This window comes from Annulohypoxylon truncatum (genome assembly GCF_022578515.1).
Source record: "Annulohypoxylon truncatum strain CBS 140777 unplaced genomic scaffold F4807scaffold_45, whole genome shotgun sequence".
Lineage (NCBI taxonomy): Eukaryota > Fungi > Ascomycota > Sordariomycetes > Xylariales > Hypoxylaceae > Annulohypoxylon > Annulohypoxylon truncatum.
In genome coordinates this window covers 170,614-193,618 of record NW_025953831.1, presented here as the reverse complement: position 1 = coordinate 193,618, position 23,005 = coordinate 170,614, and the positions used below count along the sequence as shown (strand labels likewise).

At 48.9% G+C, this 23,005-nt stretch overlaps 6 protein-coding genes across 6 annotated transcripts; 3 read left to right on the top strand and 3 right to left on the bottom strand.

The window, feature by feature from the left end:
• Nucleotides 1-302: 302 nt before the first annotated feature.
• Nucleotides 303-2,688, bottom strand: F4807DRAFT_444019 (uncharacterized protein). The gene is made up of 2 exons (XM_047999605.1): nt 808-2,688; nt 303-674 (listed from the first exon to the last, which is right to left on the bottom strand). Exons 1-2 carry the CDS (start codon nt 1,949-1,951, stop codon nt 373-375), a joined length of 1,446 nt encoding a protein of 481 aa, XP_047849769.1. The 5' UTR covers nt 1,952-2,688; the 3' UTR covers nt 303-372.
• A 981-nt stretch (nt 2,689-3,669) lies between these two features.
• On the top strand, nt 3,670-5,682 carry F4807DRAFT_291517 (putative MFS multidrug transporter). The gene is made up of 4 exons (XM_047994818.1): nt 3,670-4,016; nt 4,080-4,458; nt 4,528-5,187; nt 5,254-5,682. Exons 1-4 carry the CDS (start codon nt 3,838-3,840, stop codon nt 5,503-5,505), a joined length of 1,470 nt encoding a protein of 489 aa, XP_047849768.1. The 5' UTR covers nt 3,670-3,837; the 3' UTR covers nt 5,506-5,682.
• An 864-nt stretch (nt 5,683-6,546) lies between these two features.
• On the top strand, nt 6,547-15,068 carry F4807DRAFT_471239 (uncharacterized protein). The gene is made up of 4 exons (XM_048002905.1): nt 6,547-7,421; nt 7,482-8,127; nt 8,195-11,420; nt 11,482-15,068. Exons 1-4 carry the CDS (start codon nt 6,773-6,775, stop codon nt 14,668-14,670), a joined length of 7,710 nt encoding a protein of 2,569 aa, XP_047849767.1. The 5' UTR covers nt 6,547-6,772; the 3' UTR covers nt 14,671-15,068.
• A 6-nt stretch (nt 15,069-15,074) lies between these two features.
• Nucleotides 15,075-16,728, bottom strand: F4807DRAFT_471234 (MFS general substrate transporter; the record flags this gene model as incomplete). The annotated part of the gene is made up of 4 exons (XM_048002904.1): nt 15,075-15,244; nt 15,303-15,969; nt 16,027-16,476; nt 16,528-16,728. 4 exons carry the CDS (start codon nt 16,726-16,728, stop codon nt 15,075-15,077), a joined length of 1,488 nt encoding a protein of 495 aa, XP_047849766.1.
• Nucleotides 16,729-17,171: 443 nt separating this feature from the next.
• Nucleotides 17,172-19,139, bottom strand: F4807DRAFT_444004 (Brix-domain-containing protein). The gene is made up of 2 exons (XM_047999603.1): nt 18,640-19,139; nt 17,172-18,580 (listed from the first exon to the last, which is right to left on the bottom strand). The coding sequence occupies exons 1-2, from the start codon at nt 19,075-19,077 to the stop codon at nt 17,600-17,602; spliced, it is 1,419 nt and encodes a 472-aa protein (XP_047849765.1). The 5' UTR covers nt 19,078-19,139; the 3' UTR covers nt 17,172-17,599.
• A 217-nt stretch (nt 19,140-19,356) lies between these two features.
• On the top strand, nt 19,357-21,449 carry F4807DRAFT_444003 (ATP-dependent rRNA helicase RRP3). The gene is made up of 3 exons (XM_047999602.1): nt 19,357-19,618; nt 19,680-20,628; nt 20,692-21,449. The coding sequence occupies exons 1-3, from the start codon at nt 19,478-19,480 to the stop codon at nt 21,009-21,011; spliced, it is 1,410 nt and encodes a 469-aa protein (XP_047849764.1). The 5' UTR covers nt 19,357-19,477; the 3' UTR covers nt 21,012-21,449.
• The last annotated feature ends 1,556 nt before the right edge of the window (nt 21,450-23,005 follow it).

Genomic DNA, 23,005 nt, shown 5'->3' with positions numbered 1-23,005 from the left:
TATGCCCATCGCGTCTACATACCAGGTAGACAACTAGCTGTCTAATGAGAACGTCTTAGGTTACCTCAACAATAAGAGCAATCGTCGCCTATTTACGCTATCGCTTTCTCCAGTAGACTTGATTCAAGAGTTATTCACAGCTTTCCTGAAATTATGAACGCTAGGTTAGGTATAGATAAGCACTTGTCATACGCGTCGAAATATGTGGTCATTGGGTTTACCGACACGTCACTCTGCAATAGTGCCACGTTCATTTTCGATGACATGGCCGACCTAACATTGGGTACCAGATAGGTAAGTACTTGAGTTATCTTTGTAAAATTTCATCCATGGATGTTATGTAAATAATCGTACATCTTGTATCATCCCTATTTAAGCCAGTAGATGGTTTACTTTTGTAATCTTCTCCCGTAGATTCTGTGCTTGCTCCTTCATATCTTGACATAGGTGGCCATGTGACGACCCAAGTAGTAATTCGGAGAGGACCATGGTTGGTTTCTCTACCTCCTCCTCATTTTGCGTGTCGTTAGTGCCATCTCTTCCCTCGCTTTTCTCTTGTTCCCCCTGAGTGATTACCCTTGCGTCAAGGGGAAGCCTTAGTAATCCTTCAACACCACCGAGAGAATTGCATAACATTGACAGTACCTTCTTTTCCGGTTCCCATCCCCTACATACTACACGCAGGATCAGTATGTATTCTGTACAGTTAATCATATATCAATTCGAAACTCTTTGATCACACTTTTATGATTGACGGGATAGTAAAGATCTACTACAGGGGGAATATTGAAATCAATCTGTACTCACCACAGACGGGACGCAACTGGCTGAGGCTGAGTCCTCGATATGAATGCATGTCTCCCATGAATGGATAATGCAGAGATGGGCTTAGTTCCTTATGAGCCGACTTATGGAGCTCACGCATTCGCACAATGTGCTCTATTAGATAGCCAAATATGGAAGAGTATATGCGCGTGAGGATCAGGTAGCATGAAATTATTAGTAGGTCTGTAGGCATATCCTTATTCTGGGCCGCCGTGGTTGCATCAGAATAGGCATAGCCGAAAAGAATGGTGTGAAAACGCTGGCATAACAACACTGCGTCTCCAATCGGATAATTGTCGCGGTCCCAGCTGGCCAACTTGAGCAATTGACTCCCGTAACTGGACATTTCAGCTAGCAGCCCACTGAGATCAACTAGAGGGTTGGCGGAATTTTCATAGGTCAGCTTGTCGATGTCGAAATTAAAATCCACGTTGGCCGGAATCGCGTCAGAAGCACCGATTAGCTCGGACAGGAACTCCGGTGTATCCAAATTAGCCAGATCGAAATTGTAATATTCTGGAAAGCTTCCTAGGGTACCATCTACCGGTTCAGGAGGCTCGCCAACTGGAAGTAAGGCGGATTCGTGTGACCAGAAATCCGGTATTTCCTGTTCCGGGGTGATCATCGGGGTGTCTCCGTCTGTCTCAGGAGTGGAGTCTTTGGTATCAATTCGCGGCGAATGAAGAGATTGATGCGATTCCGGAGACGGAGGCCCGGGCAACACAAATGTACCCATTCCAGGCAACGATGGTTTTTCTTTCTCCTTACGGTGAGTAGGCCGGGTCTCGGAGTCGCTGTTATTGGTATTTTTCCTGCTTCTTCTCATTTGCAGTCTTTGGCTAAATGTGCACATGACGGGAGTTTTCAACCTCAAGCACCGCATACAAGGCGCGGTAGAATCCGTATTAGATGATGGAACGCAACGGAGCTTTTGAGCCCGGCATCTATCACAAGACGCACGCAGCGGGGCATTGGGTGTTTCCATGGCAAAAGATGCGTTAGGTAGGGAGGTGTTGCAAAACGTGGGATCCGCTGCTAACGATGCAGTTATGATGGTTGGTTTAGGTATATAAGGCGGTACAGGTAGGTTACAGTGCAGCAATAATGGGGGAATATGTGCACACATAGGAGAAATTAGGTAAGAAAGGACAAATTGTAAAAATACCAGGGTCAATTCTTGAACAGTCCGCCCTCTCGTGTCGTGCAAACGCCTTGTGGCGGAATCGAGATATAAATTAGCTATCCTTTTCCCAGTTCGAAGCCCCGTCCCCCACCGTGCCTAGAACCAGTCTTGTGTCACTCCAGATACGAGGATGATTCGCTGCGTTGTTCCTGTCTAAGTGTTGGTGACGGGCTTAGGATTCGGCTATGTGTGCGGACTGATTGCCTCAGCATCATCCTATGGGTATGCGTAGTAATCAGCGAATCCAAGATAATGACAACCGTTGCCAATCCTTGACATACGAGCCGAGTCGTTACTTTTCAAAATGGCAGTCAGCCAGTCCTAGATCATGTTTCGGGATTTCGAGATGTCCTAGCTTACCAACAGACCTGTATGAGGCTTATGATCCTTGTCTAAGAGAGCGTGGCAATACACGTGGTATAAGATGAGCTTAAAAGATCCGATTGCCTTAGCCGCGTCGCCGTACTACCCGAGAACATGGGCAGGAGTCCTGAAAAGCACAATTCAACCACATAGTGGCTTATTAATAGTATCCTCCGTAAACGCCGGCCAACCAAACTACTCCTGTACGGGCCGTATGTACTCTGTAATCATTAACCGAGAACATGGAACACGTTTAATGCTCAACCAACGCCTGGGCATCACGTAGTACCATTAAAGATGAGACTATGGCACCTTACTCGCTAATGTAGTGTTCTCACTTATCTACGCCCTCGAGGGTTCGTGGGAATAGCTGAATTCCAATTCTGGCTTTACACGGAAATATTTATGCACCCGATATATTAGGTACCCAGGTAGTTTCGGCTTCAACTTCTGATAAGTGAGGTGCGTGGTAGAGAAATGGTGATATCCTATTTACAACACTCTTGCGAATTGGCACAGCGCTTGTAACTGGTTTTGCCATATCAGTATTCTCGTCGTAAATCACGACAAGATCGTTTCATGTATGGTTAGAATCCATATGGCATACTGTAATACAGGGGCAAGGTTGGCACATGCGAATTTTAGTGGTTAGGTACATATGCTGTTTACTTGCTTCCTTTCCTTTGTCGCGCCTTGATCCTTTGTTACCTAGGTGCCCAGATTGTTACGATGCTGCAATCCCAATAGATGCACCGAGCCCCTATTCTATGTATCTAGGTACCTAGAAAGTGACGGGTCAAAATAAAGTCTCAAGCTTAGCTTTATTATGGGTATTAAGTGTATTTGAGTTTAAACCCTATACTTAGCTGGGAAAGTACTTAAACTTTGCAATCAGCTTCATACCTACCAACATGAGTGTTCTACCAACGCCTAATGCATGCTTACGGTGCATACGTGCAAAAAAGTGGTGCACACGGAGGATCCATCGATCCTCCGATCACGTGACTGCCCCACGTAGCCCTCCCCCCTATTTTCCATCTATCTCCCGTGCCCCGCACCGTTCCGTCCATGGACCCTCCGTCTACAACGCAAACTCCGTTCACCCCGTCCGCTCCATCTCCGTAGCTTGAATCACTTAGAACAACGCGTATCAGGGATATCGATTGTAACCTTCACTTCGATAACCCGAGAATGGGGGACAACACGCGATTGCCCCATGGACGAACAAGTGTCGTGCTGGGTGGGATTCCAATCTCCGTCCTTTATCCCCTTTAAGACTTGTCTACGATGCTCTATCTTAAAGGTGCCCTGTCTAGTGTGGTTTACTACCATGTACGATGTGTAGGTATTCATTTTCATCATCCTACAAACGTTCAGTCCTTGGAACAGATCTTAAGTCTAAATCCTGAGTCTTATCCAATTCTTCAGTTCATGATATATCCCATCTAAAGCTATCAACCTAAGTTATGTCATCCAATGCAGAATCAGACTTGGAGAAAGCATCCGCTCCAGTCGCAGTTAACGACGTTCCAGCGACGGACAACGTCATTGATTGGGATTTGAATGACCCTTCCAATCCGCACGACTGGACAAGCGGAAAGAAATGGCGACATATCGTTCTAGTGTCGCTGCTGGCGTTAGTAACGTAAGTATCTCTTCGCCTTGCGCTATCCTTGAGCTTCCAGCTAATGTCATACTCTTTCTTCAGGAATATGGGCCCAACCACTTGCGCTGCCGGCATTAGCCAAATTGTCCAAGAATTCGGTATCACGTCGGATACTTTAAGCACCTTAGCTATCACCATCTATGTCCTTGGCTTAGCTTTGGGCCCTATGTTCATCTCACCACTCAGTGAGGTGTACGGGCGCTTACCGGTATACCATGGAGCTGTCATCGGATTCATAGCTTTCCTCCTTGGTACGGCTCTAAGCCAATCAACTACGCAGTTCATGGTATTCCGATTCTTCTCTGGAGCAATGGGCGGTGTTCCAATGGCCCTTGGTGGCGGTACAATCGCCGATCTCACCGCGCCTGCGGAGAGGGCCACAGCGATGGCTTTATTTAGCTTAGGGCCTCTTACAGGACCTGTAAGTGTTTAATGCCTGTATACCTATCCCCGTTATCCTGCCTATTGCTAACAACGTGTTAATTCTTAGGTTCTCGGCCCTTTGCTTGGTGGCTTCATTGCAGGCGGCGCAGGGTGGCGATGGACTTTCTGGTTTCTCGTCATCCTCGGTGGCACCGTTGAAATCGCCTGTATTATATTCATGCGTGAAACTCACCCAAAGATCATCCTCGAGCGCAAGGTTGACCGCCTCAGAGTTGCGACAGGTAATCTTAAGTTAGAGTCGAAGCTCACCCGGACCAACGTCACACCCCAACAGGTCCTCATCCAGGCCCTCGTGCGTCCTACAATGCTCTTGTTCCGCTCTCCTATTCTACTTGTTATCTCCCTGTATGTTGCAGTGGTGTTCGGCACCTTGTATTTGCTGTTTACTACATTCGTTCCTGTATTTGAGGGACAGTATGGATTCACCACAACCGTTTCCGGATTGACCTACCTTGGGCTTGGCGTCGCTCTTCTTGCGGCTATGGCTACATTCACTCTAGTGAGTAATCGCATCCAAGCTTCCCGCATGAAGAAAGAGGGCATACAGCAGCCCCGACCGGAGTATCGCCTGCTCCTTATGATAGCCTTCAGTCCCCTTGTGGGCCTTGGCTTATTTCTCTACGGATGGACAACCGAATACAAGGTACATTGGATCGTACCTATTATCGGCACCTTTATCACCGGCTTCGGTGCTTATTTCGTACTTGTAAGTGACTACATTCTATCGATCCCCAAAGATACCATACAAGAACAGCTCCTGATTGATGTTCAGATGCCTGCGCAGCTCTACCTTATTGACCTGTTTGGGTCCGCGGGAGCTGCGTCAGCCTTAGGCGCAAACAATCTTTTGAGAAGCATGGCTAGTACATTTCTACCATTAGCTGGGCCTCCAATGTACGACAGGCTTGGATATGGATGGGGCAACACGCTCTTGGGTTTCCTTGCGCTGGCTTTTGTCCCGGGACCGATCTTGTTCTACAAGTTCGGTGAGAGGCTCCGAGCAAAGACTCAAGTCAAGATGTAATTTAATAGAGTAATTGGGCATTTGAGGCAATTGAATAGCAGAACGGTTTACAGGGTTTCCAACAAGCATTAGACAGCGATAATATGACAGGGAAATAGAATGAGCAGGGATATTATAGCATGGTAGATTTTAAGGGGTTAGTTAGTAAGAGTCAACAAGATCATGGTCATAACTCTATTCTTGCGTATTTTACCATCAAAAAATTTTCAAAGGACTAGGTACGGTAGTTATACTATACCTACCTAGGTACACATACTAAATTTAGCGTAGACTTATTACCGACTCGAGCTTAGGTAGGTAGTCAAATGATGCCTGTAGGTAGTTACCTAGGTATTCTATCTAGGTTACCAAATCTCTGGAGTAGACTGCACGGGTCTAAGTATTGTGCGACATCAAGGTTTCTGATGATATCAAATAGGACCGAAGATACATATCCCATCACTTCTATCTACCTAGGACTATTAGAGCAGGGATTAATGCATCAAGGAAGGGGCACGGCACTTTTCTTACCCACGTGGAGCTAAGGCACATGGAACACCAACAACCTCCATACGGCACCAAGATATGCATTGCAACATATCAGCTCTCGTAGTATAGTTGAGACTCATTGGTCGCCGACAAGTTGCCCATTTCGTATCTGGCCAAAAGAGGCTGTTCGGAGAATCCTCCCCAGCACGTAAGCATGGGATATCACCACATTCCGATAATTCGTTCGCCTTATCTTAGTAATAAGATCCATCCGGATTTCTTTGTGGACTCTCGGAGACTTTCTTTCCCGTAGCTTGGTTCCGGTACAGGTAGGGAACTTTCGCTGTATCTAGCCTTGCGCTTGCTAGAGAGCTGTAGGCTGTATCAGCTCTGAACAGCCTCAGCCTCAATATCAAAGTATCAACTTAGCTCCGAATCTTGACCCAATCCTTGGCTACGCGTCATATCGTATCTCTTCGGACACCTACCTACACTCTAGACGTGTTGAGCTCATCACATTCTCCGAACGGAAACCATTGTCGAGGCATGGAATCTGCATTTCTAATCTATGAGCGCGAACTTTCATGATGGTTATATTCAAGGTTGGGTGGCCTCATTCTGTTTCAGGTCACTTACCTCCGTTCAACAGAGCTCATCCTTTCTGTCCAACTCCAAGTACAACTTCAACAACATCAACTCTGTCTCACACTTCTGCATCTGAGTTCCTTCCGTGCCACTTATTGCCACATCTTCGATTACTGCTTTATCCACCAGTCCATACTCGAAAAATCTTGCAAAAATGGCTGATACGCTCTTAGAACCCATCGCAGTGATAGGCTTTGGATGCCGCTTCCCCGGGGGCGCCGACACTCCCTCCAAGCTCTGGTCGTTACTTCGTAACCCCGAGGATCTGAGCAAGAAGCCTCCAGCAGACCGCTTCGACGTGGACGCTTTCTACCACCCGGTCGGTACCCATCATGGCACCACGAATGCCACCCAGTCCTACTGGCTAGAAGACTCGGAGCGAAGCAACGTAGCTCAGTTCGATGCCGGCTTTTTCAACATCCAGCCGGCTGAGGTAGAAGCCATGGACCCGCAACAGAGAATCCTGATGGAAGTTGTATACGATGGCCTCTGCGCCTCGGGCCAACCCATGGAGAAGCTCCGTGGCTCCGACACGGCGGTATACGTTGGGTTGATGTGTGACGACTATCAATCGATGCTTACAAGCGATTGGGAAACCTTTCCTCGCTACACCGTAACAGGTGTGGAAAGGGGTATCCTAGCAAACCGACTGTCGTACTTCTTCGACTGGCACGGACCCAGTATGACTGTAGATACGGCTTGCTCGAGCAGTATGGTTGCCTTGGATCAGGCTGTGCAAGTGCTCCGAAGCGGTAAATCCAAGATGGCGGTGGCGGCAGGCGCTAATTTGATTCTGACCCCTGGTATGTGACCCCTCCACATCTATAACGTCAAAAGCTTGATATTGACCAAAGGGTGGGTAGTCATGCATATAAACGAAGCCAGCCTCGGCATGCTTTCCCCTAGCGGTCGTTGTGCCATGTGGGATACATCTGCAGATGGCTATACCCGCGGTGAGGGCATCGCGGCAGTGTTTGTTAAGACGCTATCCCAAGCACTCGCGGACAACGACCCAATCCAGTGCATCCTTCGCGAGACCGGCGTCAACCAAGACGGTCGAACGCCCGGTCTCACCATGCCTAGCAGCTCGGCGCAGGCACAGCTGATCCGGGACTGTTACGCGAGAGTCGGCCTTGACCCTGTGAATAATCCTCAGGACAGGCCGCAGTTCTTTCAAGCCCATGGCACCGGCACTCAGGCTGGCGATCCGCAAGAGGCAAACGCGATATCAACAGCTTTCTTCCCTTCTGGCTCTCCAGTAGCTAACGGTGAGAACAAGATGCTAGTCGGTTCAATCAAGACAGTTATCGGTCACACCGAAGGAACGGCCGGAGTAGCAAGTGTCATTGCAACGTCGTTGGCGCTCAAGAACGGCATCGTCCCTCCTAACCTCCACTTTCACAGTTTGAATCCTAAAGTAGCGCCGTTCTTCGGAAACCTCGCTATTCCTACTACTCCTGTAGCCTGGCCAACTGAAAATGGCAAGGTTAAGAGGGCCAGCGTCAATAGGTAGGTCCAACCCTAGCCCTGACCTCAACTCTGAAGTCTGAATCTGTAAATTCTAACCACATCACAGTTTCGGCTTCGGCGGCACGAACACCCACGCCATCTTAGAAGAATATGTTCCAATCCCCAAGGCCAGAGTCGAGGCATCTTCAAGCCTCCATTTCACACCGCTAACATTCTCCGCCCATTCCGAGGCAGCGCTCCGGAACATGTTATCGTGGCATCTTGACTACCTAAGGGGGAATCCAAATGCGTCGCTCGCGGACGTCGCGTACACGTTACAGCATCGGCGTTCCACGCTAACCTATCGCAAAGCCGTTGCCGGCACGACCGTCCAGGGAGCGATTAACTCCCTGGAGGACCTTGCTAGCGACAACGCAGCCGATCTCAGCACCCGGTACAGCACACCCCAAAGAGCCAAGATCCTAGGAGTTTTCACCGGCCAGGGAGCCCAGTGGCCGCGCATGGGCGCCGAGCTCATCGAATCGTCTCCTTTCGCCGCATCGCGCATTAACGACCTAGACGCGTCTCTGCAAAGCCTGCCTAACCCGGAAGACCGACCGACCTGGACTCTCAAGGACCAGCTGCTCGCCGGAAAGCAGACGTCGCGCATCGCAGAAGCCGCGCTCTCCCAGCCACTATGCACAGCTGTACAAGTAATACTAGTCGACATCCTGCGCGAGGCTGGCATTTCCTTCACGGCCGTCGTCGGCCATTCATCCGGCGAAATCGGCGCCGCCTACGCGTCCGGCCTAGTCACCGCCGAGGACGCCATCCGCATCGCGTACTTCCGCGGCGTCCACGCGAAGCTCGCCTCGAGCCCCAACCCGCATCGCCCTCGGGGTGCTATGATAGCCGTAGGTACTTCGGAAGACGAAGCTCGTCTCGTATGCGCCGCGGACTTCGCAGGTCGGCTGCAGGTTGCGGCCGTGAACTCGAGTTCCAGTATTACGTTAAGCGGCGACGAGGACGCCGTCGACGAAGCCGAGAAGTTTTTCAAGTCCCGAAATACGTTTGCGCGGAAGCTGAAGGTTGATACGGCTTACCACAGCGCACACATGAATACTTCTGCCGGCCCGTATCTTGCCTCCCTGCAAAGCGCCGGGTTCACGGCTCCCAAGGACGATGTCCACGGTACTACCTGGTTTTCTAGTGTGCGTGAGGGTGAAGTCATGACGCAAGAAAAACTTTCTGCGCAATATTGGGCGGACAATATGTGCAACGCCGTTCTGTTTGCTGGGGCCCTTGCGCAGGCTACGCAAGTAGTTGGAGATTTCGACCTTGCTATCGAAGTTGGCCCTCACCCCGCTCTTAAAGGACCTGCTATGGCCACAATCGGCAACATCCCTTACACCGGATTGCTCTCCAGAGGCCAGAATGACATCGAGCAGCTAAGTGCAGGGTTAGGCTACGTCTGGACTCAGCTCGGTTTCGACAGCGTGCAATTCTCTGATGTCCAAACCCTTCTATCCGGCAACGAAAATAAGACCGTTATTGATGACCTCCCACCTTACCCATTCGAGCACCACCGGGCATACTGGACGGAGAGTCGGGTCGCCAACCACTTCAAGAATCGCAAGATCTCCCATGCTCCCAACCCCGTTCTAGGGACGCGCTGTGCAGAAGCGAACACTCCCGGCGAGATTTCGTGGCGCAATGTCCTGCGGCAGAAGGAAATCGGTTGGCTTAAAGGCCACATGCTACAGGGACAAACGGTATTTCCCGCTACGGGCTATGTTAGCATGGCGACTGAAGCCATTAAAGCTGTTGCCCTTGATAACAGACCCGATACCCCGATCGGCGTCTTGAAACTGAACGATGTAGAGATTGGTCGAGCCATCACTTTCGACGATGACGACTCCAGCGTCGAGACCATTTTCAGCGTCTCTTCGGTCGATACGACAGAGGCGGCGATATCCGCCGAATGGGCTTGTTATTCAGTTCTTTCTGGTAACACCGTTTTAAACGCCAAAGGGCGAGTTCTATGCCAATTTTCTACACCCGAGCCAGACAAAATTCCTCTCACCAAGGCCAATGATATCTATGACTTGGTCGAAATTGACGGGAAGCATTTCTATGATAACCTCTCTGGCGTTGGATACGGATACTCGCCGCCATTCCAAGGACTGTCGGACCTCCGCCGCAAACTCGGCTACGGTGTAGGCACCCTATCCGACCAATCCGGGTCGGCGTGGGAGGATAATCTTGTCCTTCACCCCGGAACGCTAGATTCGGCTTTGCAGACAGTCTTTGCGGCTTGGGCCTATCCAGGTGACCCGCAGATTTGGTCACTTCATGTCCCTGTTTCCATCGCCGCTATCATCATCAACCCGTACTACACTCCACTAGGCGACGGTGGTAAACAGGGAACTATGCAGTTCGAGACGTACATTCGAAGCAAGGACCGTTCAAAGATCGTAGGAGACATCTATTTGAATGCCGACGATGGCTCACACGCGTTCTTGCAGATGGAGGGCGCAACAATGGTACCATTCAGCCCGGCCAGCTCCAAGGATGACTTGCCCATGTTCTCTAACTTCCAGTATACTGTTGCCTCGCCTGACGGAGAACTTTCGACAGCGGGAGAGAGGTTAACACCTTATGAGGTTCAAGTCTACAAAGATGTTGATCGCATTTCTTACTGGTACGCTCGCAATATCTCGAAGGCCATTCCCGCCAAGGAGCGTCAGGGCCTCCTCCCACACTATCAGCATTATTTGGAATGGTGTGACCGCATGGTAGGCATGGTTAGCCGCGGCGAGCTTCCCAAGGTGTCTGCCGTATGCAATGCGGATACCTACGAGGATATCACTCGCCTCTTAGCCCAATACCAGGATCGTCTAGATATCCGTTTCGTTCAAGCAGTCGGCGATAACTTGGAGCATGTTATTCGCGAAGGGACTTCGATGCTAGAATACATGAACAAGGATGACATGCTCCGCGCGTTCTACGAGGAGAATGCTCTCTGTGCCGGACCTACAACCCGCTGGCTGGCTCGTATCCTCAGCCAAATCTCCTCCCGTTATCCAGGAATTAACATCCTCGAAGTTGGAGCTGGCACTGGAGCTACTACTTCTGCGATCTTAGGTTCTATCGGCGACGCCTATGCCTCTTACACATTTACGGATATTTCCAGTGGCTTTTTCATGGCCGCCGAAGAGCGGTTCGGAAAACAGACAAACCGCATGGTGTTCAAGACGTTCAATATGGAAAAAGAGCCGGCGGAGCAAGGATACGTCGAGGGAGAATACGACGTCGTTGTGGCTGTCAATGTGCTGCACGTTTCAGTCGATATGGTAAGTTGATCATCGTAGCCCCTAAAGACCGTTCTAGCAACGTATTGACTCTGTCTTGTAGGAAAATACTTTGGCCAACGTTCGTCGGCTCTTGAAACCCGGTGGATTCTTGGTCGTTGGCGAGCTCACCTCTACCGATTTGCTATTCACTGGCGTGACAGTCGGGACCCTACCTGGCTGGTGGATTGGGGCCGAAACAGGTCGTACTTGGGGTCCGTTGCTTAATCTAAACCAGTGGGATTCCACGTTGAAGAATACTGGGTTTGCAGGAATTGACACGGTCACGCCGGACATCAGCGCGTCGCTACCCTTCAGCGTCTTCGTTGCCCAGGCGGTAGACGACAAGATTTCAATGTTACGTAATCCTCTAGCTGTCGAAAAGCATCCTGAGGGTATAAACACCGATAATCTTGCCATTATCGGGGGAAGCACGTACTCCGTCAACAAACTTGGCCGAGACATCAGCGACATTCTTTCATACCGCTTTCGCAACAAGCATTTCTTCAACACCATCCAAGAGTTCGCCTCTTCCGCAATGGCCAATGCAGCAGCAATTACCGTCCTCTCCCTCACAGACCTAGATGAGCCCTACCTGAAGAACCTCACAAAGGCCAAATTTGAAGGATTAAAGACGTTATTCGCTGCTGCGGGCACCTTGGTCTGGCTGACACAGGGCTCGCGAGAGGATAATCCATACCAATACATGATGACAGGTCTCATCAACACAATTAAGACGGAGTATCCCACCATGACAGCTCAGACTTATGACCTAGACCCAAACACTGGTATCGAGCACAGCACAGCCGATGACCTGGCGCAGATGTTACTGAGGCAGCTTGCTCTTCGCCGCTGGGGTGACGACAACGACCTAATGTGGTCTACAGAGTCCCAAGTCTTCGTCAGTGAGGGCAAGCAACTTATTACGAGACTCAGACCCGACACGCAGAAGAACGAGCGATATAACGCTCGAAGGAGGGACGTCCTTACGGCAGTCAACCCTACCAGGGAGGCTCTTGAACTCGTAGGAACTGGACAGGACCAAGACCAGGCTTTAGAATTACGAAAGGTATCCCCCTTAGCCCACAACCAAATACCGGTGACACAATACCGCACCGTCAGAATCACCCATTCACTACTCCAAAGCGTTGCTGTCGGCACTGCCGGCTTCTTCAGGTTGTGCGTAGGAGTCGACGTCCAGAATGGCGACGTGGTTCTTGCTCTATCCAGTTCCAATAGGTCCCCTGCGAACATCCCAGCGCATAACTGCATCGCACTCCCTGAAATACCAGCAGTTTCAACACTCGCATCAGTTGCTGCGAACCTCGTTGCCGAGCAAATCTTGTCGCTCACTCCTAAAGGGGCCACTCTGCTTGTTAATGAAGCAGACTCGGCAGTGCAATTCGCATTACAAGCCAAGGCAAATTTCAAGAATATCAAGACGATATTCACAACCGCCACATTAGGACAAGAGAAGAACAGTCACTCGATCTTTCTCCACCCTCACTTCCCGCAGCACGTTATCCGATCATTAGTCCCAACGTCAACCGCCGTCTTCATTCATTTCTCTCGCGGCACTCAATCGGATGCCGTCAGGGACGTACTTGTGGACTATTTGCCTCCAGCGTGTGTTAGAATTTCCGAGGAAGCCTTAATAGGCCGTGAGGCCAAATCATTCTCCGAGACCAACTTGGCCCAGCCCCTGAAGAAAGCATGGGACGGAGTTCGCGTATCGAGTTCAAATACGGTCGAGCCCATTTCACTTGAAAATATATCCAATCACGCAGCCGTCGGAGAGGCGTTGACAGTTTTAGATTGGACTGCTAAGCACCCTGTGACTGCTAAGGTACAAGCAATTGACTCAGGGACTTTATTCCGTGCCGATAGGACATACCTCTTCGTAGGCATGGCAGGTGAGCTTGGGCAATCGCTTGCGAGGTGGATGATAGAGCACGGAGCTCGTTACGTGGTCCTCACAAGTCGTACACCAAAGGTAAACGTAAGATTCGTTGAAGATATGGAGAAACAACACGGTGCTGTTGTCAAGAGCGTATCACTTGACATCACCTCACCCGAATCCCTTCGCTCCGTCCACAAGACCATCACAGCCACGCTTCCACCCGTTGGTGGTCTCATGCACGGCGCCATGATCCTGGACGACGAAATCTTGCGCAACATGACGCATGAACAGTTCGTCCGCGTAGCCAAGCCAAAGGTACTAGGCGCGCAGCTCCTCGACGAGCTATTCTACGACGATACCTCGCTTGAATTTTTCATCTGTTGTTCCAGCATTTCGTCCGTCATCGGATGGAGTGGCCAGAGCAATTATGCGTCCGCCAACGATTACATGAGCTCCCTCATGTGCAACCGACGTAAGCGTGGAGTTCCCGGATCTACCATCAGCATTCCCGCCGTCCTTGGCGTGGGATACGCAGCGCACTCTGACACCTTCGATTTCGACTATATAAAGTCGATCGGCTATATCAACATCGGCGAGGAAGACCTACACACTCTCTTCGCGGAGGCCGTTCTCTCGGGTCGCCCCGGACAGTCTTCCGAGGTGAAAGCACAAGTTGCCATGGGCGTCAACTACGTCCCTGCGGATCTAAATGTCAGAGAGGCGCACAAGCGTGATGTCCGATTCAGCCACTTCGTCCTACACGAGGACACCAACGGCGGCGCCAAGACGCAGGGAGGCAAGGCCGGTGTGCGCGTCAAGGTGCAGCTACAGGACGCCAAGAGTGAAGATGAGGTGTACGCAATCAGCCGCGACGCATTCCTATCGCATCTCAAGCGCATGCTCCGCATCCCCGAGGAAGAGAAAGTTGCCGATTCGCTCACCCTTATGGAGCAGGGCGTGGACTCGCTAGTAGCTGTCGACATCCGCTCTTGGTTCCTTAAAGAATTAGAGGTCGATGTACCTACGCTCAAGATATTGGGAGGTGGCACTATTGCCGACTTAGTCAAGACAGCACTCGATAAGATGCCCAGCTTGCAGCCAGAGAAGGCCGTTTCAGCATCGAAAGAGGCTCCAACACCGGCAGCTGCTAAGATGGAGACACCAGAACAGACGACAAGCTCCTCGCCAAATACAACAGGTAGTCCCATTCTGTCGCCTGAGCAGCCTAGCTCTTCCGGTACTCCTTCTGAGCCCGACTCGGAATTAACGTCTCCGCCCACCATTGATGTCATGGACAAGATTGGCACCGTTGTTACCGTGACGGAGGTAGAAGTTAGCGACGTTGAATCTTGATTTAATGAAATATCACTTAAATTTTTTCTTAAAACCTCTTATAATCTAATTTGATATTTGGGATCCAAGGGAATATTACTGGTTATGTAGGGGTTGTGGGATGTTCATCCAAATGTACGAGTGGGATTGGTGTTGTTATTTCTTTGCAATGTCATATTTCTTATAGGAGATCGCACAATAAGCATGAAAATTCTCTTCAAAAGTCATCGACGATGGGGAAAGCTTCCTTCATGATTGAATGGTGATCATAAAAAGGGAGCAGACAATAATGTTGTAGAAGAGAAAATCTGAGCTCCAAGCTCCAAGAGATTAAGTCATTACCTATCTACCACCACCCCGCTACGAGAAGAATCAGGGGTCAGGGGGTCAAGGGGTCAGCCATTAAAGTAGTATATGCATCTTTATTATTTCGTATCTTCTACTTCCAATACATCCTTCTCCGTCGACTCGGCTTCGTCCGTCTTAACTTGCGAGAATCCTGAACGGATGTTCGGAAGACCAAACCCCAGGACAACAGCTAAAGCTGCAATTAGGGGCAAGACAGCCGATGATGCGAACAATGTCTGTCGCTGTTCTAATATATTAAGCCTTGTCAGTTATTCATCTTCTTGAAACATCTAAGGTAAACTCACCTCCACTACTGCTAGTAGCATATATCGCAATCGCGACAAAGATGAATAATGGAATATTCATCAACCCGTATGTCATGGCTCTCCTAGAATCGCTGACGACCAGGCCCCGATGATATGCCATGCTTGGAATATACACCCCATTACATAATTCGAGCAGTAAGAACGCCAAATATGAATGAAACTCCGTCTTGGAGAACGCAGCAACAAAGAAGCTCAATGCGCCCACGAAGAATGTTGTACCAAGTAACAATGTCGGAAAAATGGCGCCAAGGACGGTGACTTCTTCTGATGTATCCGATTTTACCTTTCTAGTCAAGAAGCCGAATATCATCGTACCAAGAACCATCGTAGCCATGAACGTGGCGAGTATTACACCGTATGGAATCACATTGCTGTTTCCTGGGTATGCCTTTTCATGTGCCGCTTGTAAAGTCCCAGGCCAAGAAAATGTGAAGATGAAAATGGCGCCTTCGAAGCAACACGACGCGAAGCTAAGCACCCAGACCCTCGCGTCTTTCAAGTTCCCTGTCGTCCTTTTAGAAATCGTGTCATCGGTTGTGTCGTTCTTAAGCCCCTCTTCTTCGCTCGGGATAGAGTCGCCGCTATTCGTTCCCTTGTTCTCGTTCCACGTCCACAGCATAAGCAGGACAGCGCAAACGTCTAAGACCTGCTGTGAAATCAGTCGTGGAACGAAGAAAATAAACTTGTGAGGAATAAATCTCACCGCACTGACGATAAACGTGTCAGTCTTCGACCCCAAGACCAAGACGATGCAGTAGCCTATAACCCCGGCAATGATTGCTGTCATACAACTGTATTTGGTCATTGTACTAAACATAGCACTTAAAGGGAATGAGCTCTGATCGAGCTTCCTTGACTTGTACTCGGTTATCATCCAACTTTCAAAAACGGTCCAGAGAAGGTTCAACCCTATCCCAGCCAATATTCTCCCCGCTATTAGAATTCTGATGTCGTTGGACTTGACAGATATGGACGCGAGTGAATGGATTCCGCAGAATATCAAGCACGCCGTCCTTCTACCAAGTTTATCAGCCATGTAGCCCGTGAGAAACGCCGAAACTGCTGCAGAGAGATATGTAGCGACATAAAGAATCGCAACTGTCCGTTCATCAAATCCCTTCTCGTCCCGGAACAGCGAATAGAGATACGGGCTCTAGGTTAGAGGGTGAGCTTAAACCATCGAAATTGAATCATCTCGTCTCACCTGAAGCCACTCAGATCCCATCACAACTAGGTAGACACGTAAGAATATTCTACGAAATTTCTTAGCTTCCACATTTTGAGAGACCACCTCTTTCTTCGGCTTCTTGACTCGGATTAGTCGTAAGATAAGTTTATGGCTAATGAAGAGAGCCACTATAGGCAACAGAATCAACAGTCCGGTCCAGTAGATGTTCAGAGCCATATTGGGCGCCTTCAACAATGTTCACTGGGATATCGTGGAAGCTTTGTGTGGAGTTTAGAAAGTCGAGAGGGAAAAATCATAGTCATAACTTGAATGTGCCTACCTAGGACTCTATTTAGAGATTTTATTCCTCCAAGCCAGAGGATAGCGCTGCGTTGAGGCTGTCTTGCGAAGAATCACATTCCTCATAATTTTACCCCTTGGCTAGGTGAATAGGTAGGAGTAATTTGAACCAGAAATCAAATATTAAATACTTCAACGAGTCAAACTCCAATTTTAGGCCCAAGGGTGGCCGATAAGAGTGAATCCGCCAACCCACATTACCACGTCTTTACCTGAGTTCTAAAGCCATAACAGTTATAAACCTACCTACCCCTAAAGCCTAAGAGGCAGCTTAACACTACGCATAGGAGAGTTTAATAGGGTTCTGGAATAAGAGGGGAGGAAGCCCAGGAATGAGACAGGTTTTACATTTTTCCATCTTCAACTAGGTAGGTCAGATATAAAAGTTACCCCTGGAACAAAGCCGTATGCGTGCGCCACGGCCCCTTTCTACTTAACCCACCGTCCTAGATCAAATGAACAACGTCGTGGGAACCGAATTGCTTCTGTCAACACCTGAGCCTGTAAGATTAGCTCACTCTACCTAATGGCCTTTCCGGTCTAGATATGGGAGTGAGAGCAGAAGTATCCCAAGATCCCTGACTTTCGCACGATTTGAAGCGTATCAGTACCTCGTGGTATTTTCATTCACCGAGTAAAAGTCCGTTGAGTATCCGGCAGAAGGCGTGATATTACACAGCATCAATGCAATGCGCCGAACTCCATACCTATGTGGGGTATTTAGATCCCGTTGAAGATATAGGAAAGTTTAGTGTTCGTCTGCGATTTCTTCCCTTTCGTCTTCCCATTCATCCTCATCCATTTGCTCGCCGATTGCTTCTTCTGCATCACCTGCTAATCCCTCGCTATCCAACTCATCCTCTTCCATCATCTCATCAAACAGATCACTGTTATTACCATCCATGTCATAATCGTCGCCATCGTCGTCGTCCTCCTCGGCATTTTCACCGCCTTTGCCGTTCTTAGCTTTATTCGCAGCCTTTTCCTTTTGCTTCTTCTCAACGTTGGCCTTCTGTTCCTTTCTCCTAGCCTCCTTTTCTTGTTTGCGCTGCTCCCATCGCTTTTCGAGCTCCTGTATCTCTTGTCGCGATTTATGTATGTGCTCATGCCACATCGTCTTGCCGGAACATAATCCTTCTTCGACCTTGGTCATGCGCAATTTCATGCGAGGACCGAGCTCGACGAGGGTGACACGTCGCCGCTCTACTCTTTCGTCGTTATCCGCACCTTGATCTCCGTTCTCCATCTTGGCCGCACGGGCCTTGGCCGAGAGCACTCTACGCGGCGCATCCTCTAATACCTCTACCTCGGCATCCGTGTCCATTTCGCTTCCGCTAGTACCATCTGTCACATAACCCTCTCCATTTTCGCCGCCTATCATGTATTCGGAGATGTCCTCCAGTTTTCCCAGATTTGGAACGCCGCCTTTTCGGTTCTTAGCGCTAAAAAGCTTCTCCGCAGCATCTAGTCTGCGAAGCGGCTTGGAAACACCGGCAGGCTTCGTAGAAATAGCGTAGTGTCTAAAGTTAAGTACGAACGATCCATCGTCTTTGTCTTTAGCAGGTTCCCTATTCAAGAGGAGAACTCTGCGTATCGATTTTAACGGTGTAGTTTGAGGGTTGATGCGTGGGAAAAGAGATTGGAATACAGTGGTGGTGAGAGATTCAAGGTGCTTCGGAACTTTAGAATCTGCATCCGCTCCTGGTGTAGAGATATTGTTCATGATCAACTAAGGTAAAGACAGTGGTCAGCGATTTACGGGACAAAATCAGTGCAGGAAGTTCTTACAAGAGGTGGTGTGATATATTCTTTCCCTCCACCTTTGGGATGTCTCTGAGCTTTGCGCACATCTTTGCAAAGCGAGTATTTCTCAACACGAAAGTGTAGTGTAGGGCCGCGTGGAGTCGTAGCTATGCGCAAATTGGTATTGCCAGATTCGGATCGCGAGAATAGAAGGAGATGAGTGACTCCGAGAGTACCGGTCATAGTAACATAGTCCCTCAGACGGTTTGCGCGGCGCTCTTTTAGACGGCTAGCGGTACCAGGTTCCATGACTTGACGAACATCCTTTGCCAATTGACTAATGCTAGATCCAACCTCGCCGGCGCCGATTCGAATAACCATGCTCTTGGGATCTTGAATAGCCGAGCGGCCTACCAGAGGGGCTTTATGCTTAGGGTTATTGGCGCCCACATGGGTGCGCTTCTTCGTTCGACTCTTGGCCATTGTTGGTATACTTGCGACTCCAAATTTTTAAACAATGGTGAAGAAGTCAATGTTCATGTAATCTTGCGACGGGCGCCACAAATGATTGGAAGAAGCTTCAATTTTTATTTTCTTATCGGGCAGAAAAAAAGTTTATCTGCAGATCTCAAGTATCGGCTACTAGTGCGAACGGCGAAATCTTCGATTACAGCCATGTACTCTATACCTTGTGGGGCTCCTCGGCGATAAGATAAGATCACTAAAAAAGAAAGCGGTCGGGATTTTCGCAGATGCGGGATGTAATTCACTTTTTTCGCATCCAAATCGCAAACCCAATACTTCACGCAACATCAACAAATACGACGAAACTACTATTACACGCAATATACCAAGCACATACAGCACCGGAAATATATCCAAGATGTCCTCCGCTAAACGAAGAAAAACGTCGCCCAATGCAGAAGCTACCGAGGCACACGAGACTCATGATGAATCCCACGATTCCGCGACTCTTGAGGAGGGTTCAACCATCGAGTCTGCTCCGAAGACATTCAAGGATCTAGTATGCAACAATACTCCCTTCTAACCTTTAGGCATACTTCTAACATAAAGGTGTTCCGTAGGGAATTGTCGATCCTCTAGTCGAAGCATGTCACTCACTAGGCTACAAACATCCTACACCCATTCAAGCGCAATCGATCCCCCTCGCTCTACAGAATAGGGATCTTATAGGTCTCGCTGAAACCGGCAGCGGAAAGACAGCTGCCTTTACCCTGCCTATCCTTCAAGCGCTTCTCGAGAAGCCCTCGGCCTTCTTTGGGCTGATACTTGCCCCAACTCGTGAGCTGGCAACCCAGATTGGCCAGGCAGTAGATGCTCTCGGTGCCTCCATATCAGTGAGATGCGCCGTTATTGTCGGTGGTTTGGATATGGTTCCTCAGGCCATCGCCTTGTCAAAGAAGCCTCATATCGTCGTGGCTACCCCGGGACGTCTGCTAGATCACCTTGAGAAAACGAAGGGCTTTAAGCTGTCGAACACCAAATATTTAGTCATCGATGAAGCCGACCGACTGTTAGATATGGATTTCGGTCCTATACTTGACAAACTGCTAAAGTTCCTGCCGAGAGAGAGGCGGACATTCCTCTTCAGCGCCACGATGTCTTCAAAGGTCGAGAGCTTGCAGAGGGCCAGTTTGCGGGACCCTCTGCGTGTCAGTATCAACACCAACAGGTATCAAACTGTCTCGACTTTGAAGCAATACTACATTTTTATCCCACATATGCACAAGGACCCATACTTGATTTTCCTTGTTGCAAGCGAGTTTACTGGTAGGTCTACTATCATATTCACACGAACGGTATACGAAACCCAGAGGGTGGCAATTATGCTACGCTTCCTAGGGTTCGGCGCAATTCCTCTCCATGGACAATTATCACAATCCGCGCGTTTAGGTGCTCTGAATAAGTTTAAGTCTGGGTCTCGCGATATTCTGGTAGCAACTGATGTTGCCGCACGAGGCTTGGATATACCGAAAGTCGATGTCGTTCTCAATTACGATTTGCCCCAGGACAGTAAGTCAATCCGACCTATGTATGCAATTCTCAAATTTCATGTCAGCTAATTGGGACACGTAGGCAAGACATACGTTCACCGAGTTGGACGAACAGCACGTGCAGGCAATGCCGGCCAAGCCATCAGCCTAGTCACGCAGTATGATATTGAGATCTATCAGCGGATTGAAGCCGCGTTGGGTAAGAAGCTAGATGAATACGAGACCGACAAGGAAGAGGTGATGGTCTTCAAATCCCGCGTTGAGGAAGCCCAACGCCACTCGCGTACCGAGATGAAAAACTTGATGGACGATCGGGGTAACAAGGGTTCAGTTCTGAGAGGCCGTCACGCCGGCAGAACCGCCAAGAGACGACACGACGCCATGGACGCCGAAGAAGGATGAAGACGTTATGAGGATATATGAATAACAACCTTGGCAATCAGAGAGCATAATAAGGGGCGTTTTTGATTAGATACCCAGCAGTTCAAAAGCTACCAACTTCCCATAACCACGGATTTCTTTAAGCAGTGAAACCAGCATAGGGTCAATTACACATGCATTAGTGATATACTCGACTTTTTCTATTACTGAAGACACCCCACAACCTTGGAAGATGCAGAAATACCATATTGTCTCAATCCGAGCACCATTCAAACGCGATTGGGCATCGTTTCTCAACATCAAAAGTACGAAAGCCACAGCACTTTAAACGAGCGGCACTAAGAAATTAGTGAAACCAGCTGCGTGGTTCCCCCGAGACATTTATTAGTTCGTAAATTTTTCTTAGCAACGGCGGGGGCGCTTAACTAAACGGCTGGAATGCAAGCTATATAATAATATCACACTCGGCGTAAACTGCACTGCGTGTCTCTTTGCCGGGATATCCCGCCGAAGACTTCGGGGGGAATAGCTTCACTTGAGACACCCTATACCTTATAGCACTAATAAATCGAGGTAGCCTTTTGTAGATGTACTTGTTTGTACCTCTTAATGCACCCCGGAGCAGACTATTAGCTGCAAGGCGTCGATCAGTTGGGATATCATCTACTATGTAGAGCCATCTTGCTCACGCTCATAATTACCTAGGAATCTACAGCTACGTAGTACAACTTTGGATTGTACCTGATGGAATCTCCCTTGCTTCAACATTCTTCAAGTGAATGCAATTCCGGTAGATCTTCATTATGTCATTCATCCCACTACCACCACCGGTAGTATTAAGATCACGTCGATGATTATCGTTGTTTCACATCCGCCATTGTTTTCCCTCTTCCTACCGCGTCTTGCGTGTGTAGACGCGGGTTTCTACTGGAGGAATGCACATCAATACCTGATAATGTTTAACAGATACATACTGCACACTTGGATATCATCTAGAAATTAGAACATGCCTTCCATCAAATACACATATTTACTCGGTATCAACTTATGTCGAGGAATTCTTAGTTGAAAGTAAAGAGCGGTGTCATACTGGTACGTCCCCAAGCATGCGCCACATCCTTCCAAATACCTTAGTATGTATGTAGGTATGGCATTGTTGGTAGTAGGCTTAGAATACCCAGTTCTACTTACCATACATTAAGGAACCGGAGATTTAGTAGGCTTGAGCTGCAGTGAAAAGTGGATGTTTTATCAAGTCCATACGACCATTGATGGTATGGCGATTTCGTAGATAGTCGTATTGTTAACTAGGTGGTAGGTAGGTGTTGTAGAAAGCAAGCTACCATCAATTAGAATGGGTGCTATGTTTGCTCATGCTTGATAAAATAGCGATCTAACCACCGAGGTACCTATTCAATACACCTGCTCATGAATTTCTACGTGAACGCATTCGTTTCGAATAAGCCCATCAGTAATCTTGTGCTAAGTCCTATTGATGCTGGGTAGAATCCTTTTGTAAAACCTCAAATTTAGTAGTAAATTCCCAGATGTGTACATGAGGCAAACTGCGCACCAAAAACCTGGTTTGTAGGTAATTCTGGAAAAACCAATGCGGTCTATTTTCGAACGATCTAAGGTTAAGAGTAGCATTTCAATAGCTAGGTACTAAACGCCCAAATTCAACACCACCACCCAACCAGCAGCCTCATCCGCACTCATTCGTCTAGGTAGGTATCTGCTTATCTCTCAACTTCCAGCCCATCCACCCAACCCATCTTAAGCTCTCATCGCGAGTGGGTCGCGTGCCTTTCTATCGCTAATCTCAGTTCGTTTACTCCCCGTTAGGCCGCATCCACTGGTCGGGTCGGTCGTGTGTGCGACCAACCGGAAGACGATGAACAACTGTCAACGCTCGAAGGGTCCTGGAGAGAAGCGTGGGGATGTGGGGTAGGTAGATCGAGGAAGCGCATGGATGAGACATAAAAGAGCATCGCAACCCGGTCCACGATGCTTCA

Coding starts and splice junctions, on each gene's coding strand:
- F4807DRAFT_444019 (XM_047999605.1), bottom strand. CDS start 1,951: ATGTGTGCACATATTCCCCCATTATTGCTGCACTGTAACCTACCTGTA. Junction 675..807: donor CCAGTTGCGTCCCGTCTGTG/GTGAGTACAGAT, acceptor TCCTGCGTGTAG/TATGTAGGGGATGGGAACCG.
- F4807DRAFT_291517 (XM_047994818.1), top strand. CDS start 3,838: ATGTCATCCAATGCAGAATCAGACTTGGAGAAAGCATCCGCTCCAGTC. Junction 4,017..4,079: donor TCGCTGCTGGCGTTAGTAAC/GTAAGTATCTCT, acceptor CTCTTTCTTCAG/GAATATGGGCCCAACCACTT. Junction 4,459..4,527: donor TAGGGCCTCTTACAGGACCT/GTAAGTGTTTAA, acceptor GTTAATTCTTAG/GTTCTCGGCCCTTTGCTTGG.
- F4807DRAFT_471239 (XM_048002905.1), top strand. CDS start 6,773: ATGGCTGATACGCTCTTAGAACCCATCGCAGTGATAGGCTTTGGATGC. Junction 7,422..7,481: donor TAATTTGATTCTGACCCCTG/GTATGTGACCCC, acceptor AAGGGTGGGTAG/TCATGCATATAAACGAAGCC. Junction 8,128..8,194: donor AAGAGGGCCAGCGTCAATAG/GTAGGTCCAACC, acceptor ACCACATCACAG/TTTCGGCTTCGGCGGCACGA.
- F4807DRAFT_444004 (XM_047999603.1), bottom strand. CDS start 19,077: ATGGCCAAGAGTCGAACGAAGAAGCGCACCCATGTGGGCGCCAATAAC. Junction 18,581..18,639: donor AATATATCACACCACCTCTT/GTAAGAACTTCC, acceptor TCTTTACCTTAG/TTGATCATGAACAATATCTC.
- F4807DRAFT_444003 (XM_047999602.1), top strand. CDS start 19,478: ATGTCCTCCGCTAAACGAAGAAAAACGTCGCCCAATGCAGAAGCTACC. Junction 19,619..19,679: donor CGAAGACATTCAAGGATCTA/GTATGCAACAAT, acceptor GGTGTTCCGTAG/GGAATTGTCGATCCTCTAGT. Junction 20,629..20,691: donor TTACGATTTGCCCCAGGACA/GTAAGTCAATCC, acceptor TGGGACACGTAG/GCAAGACATACGTTCACCGA.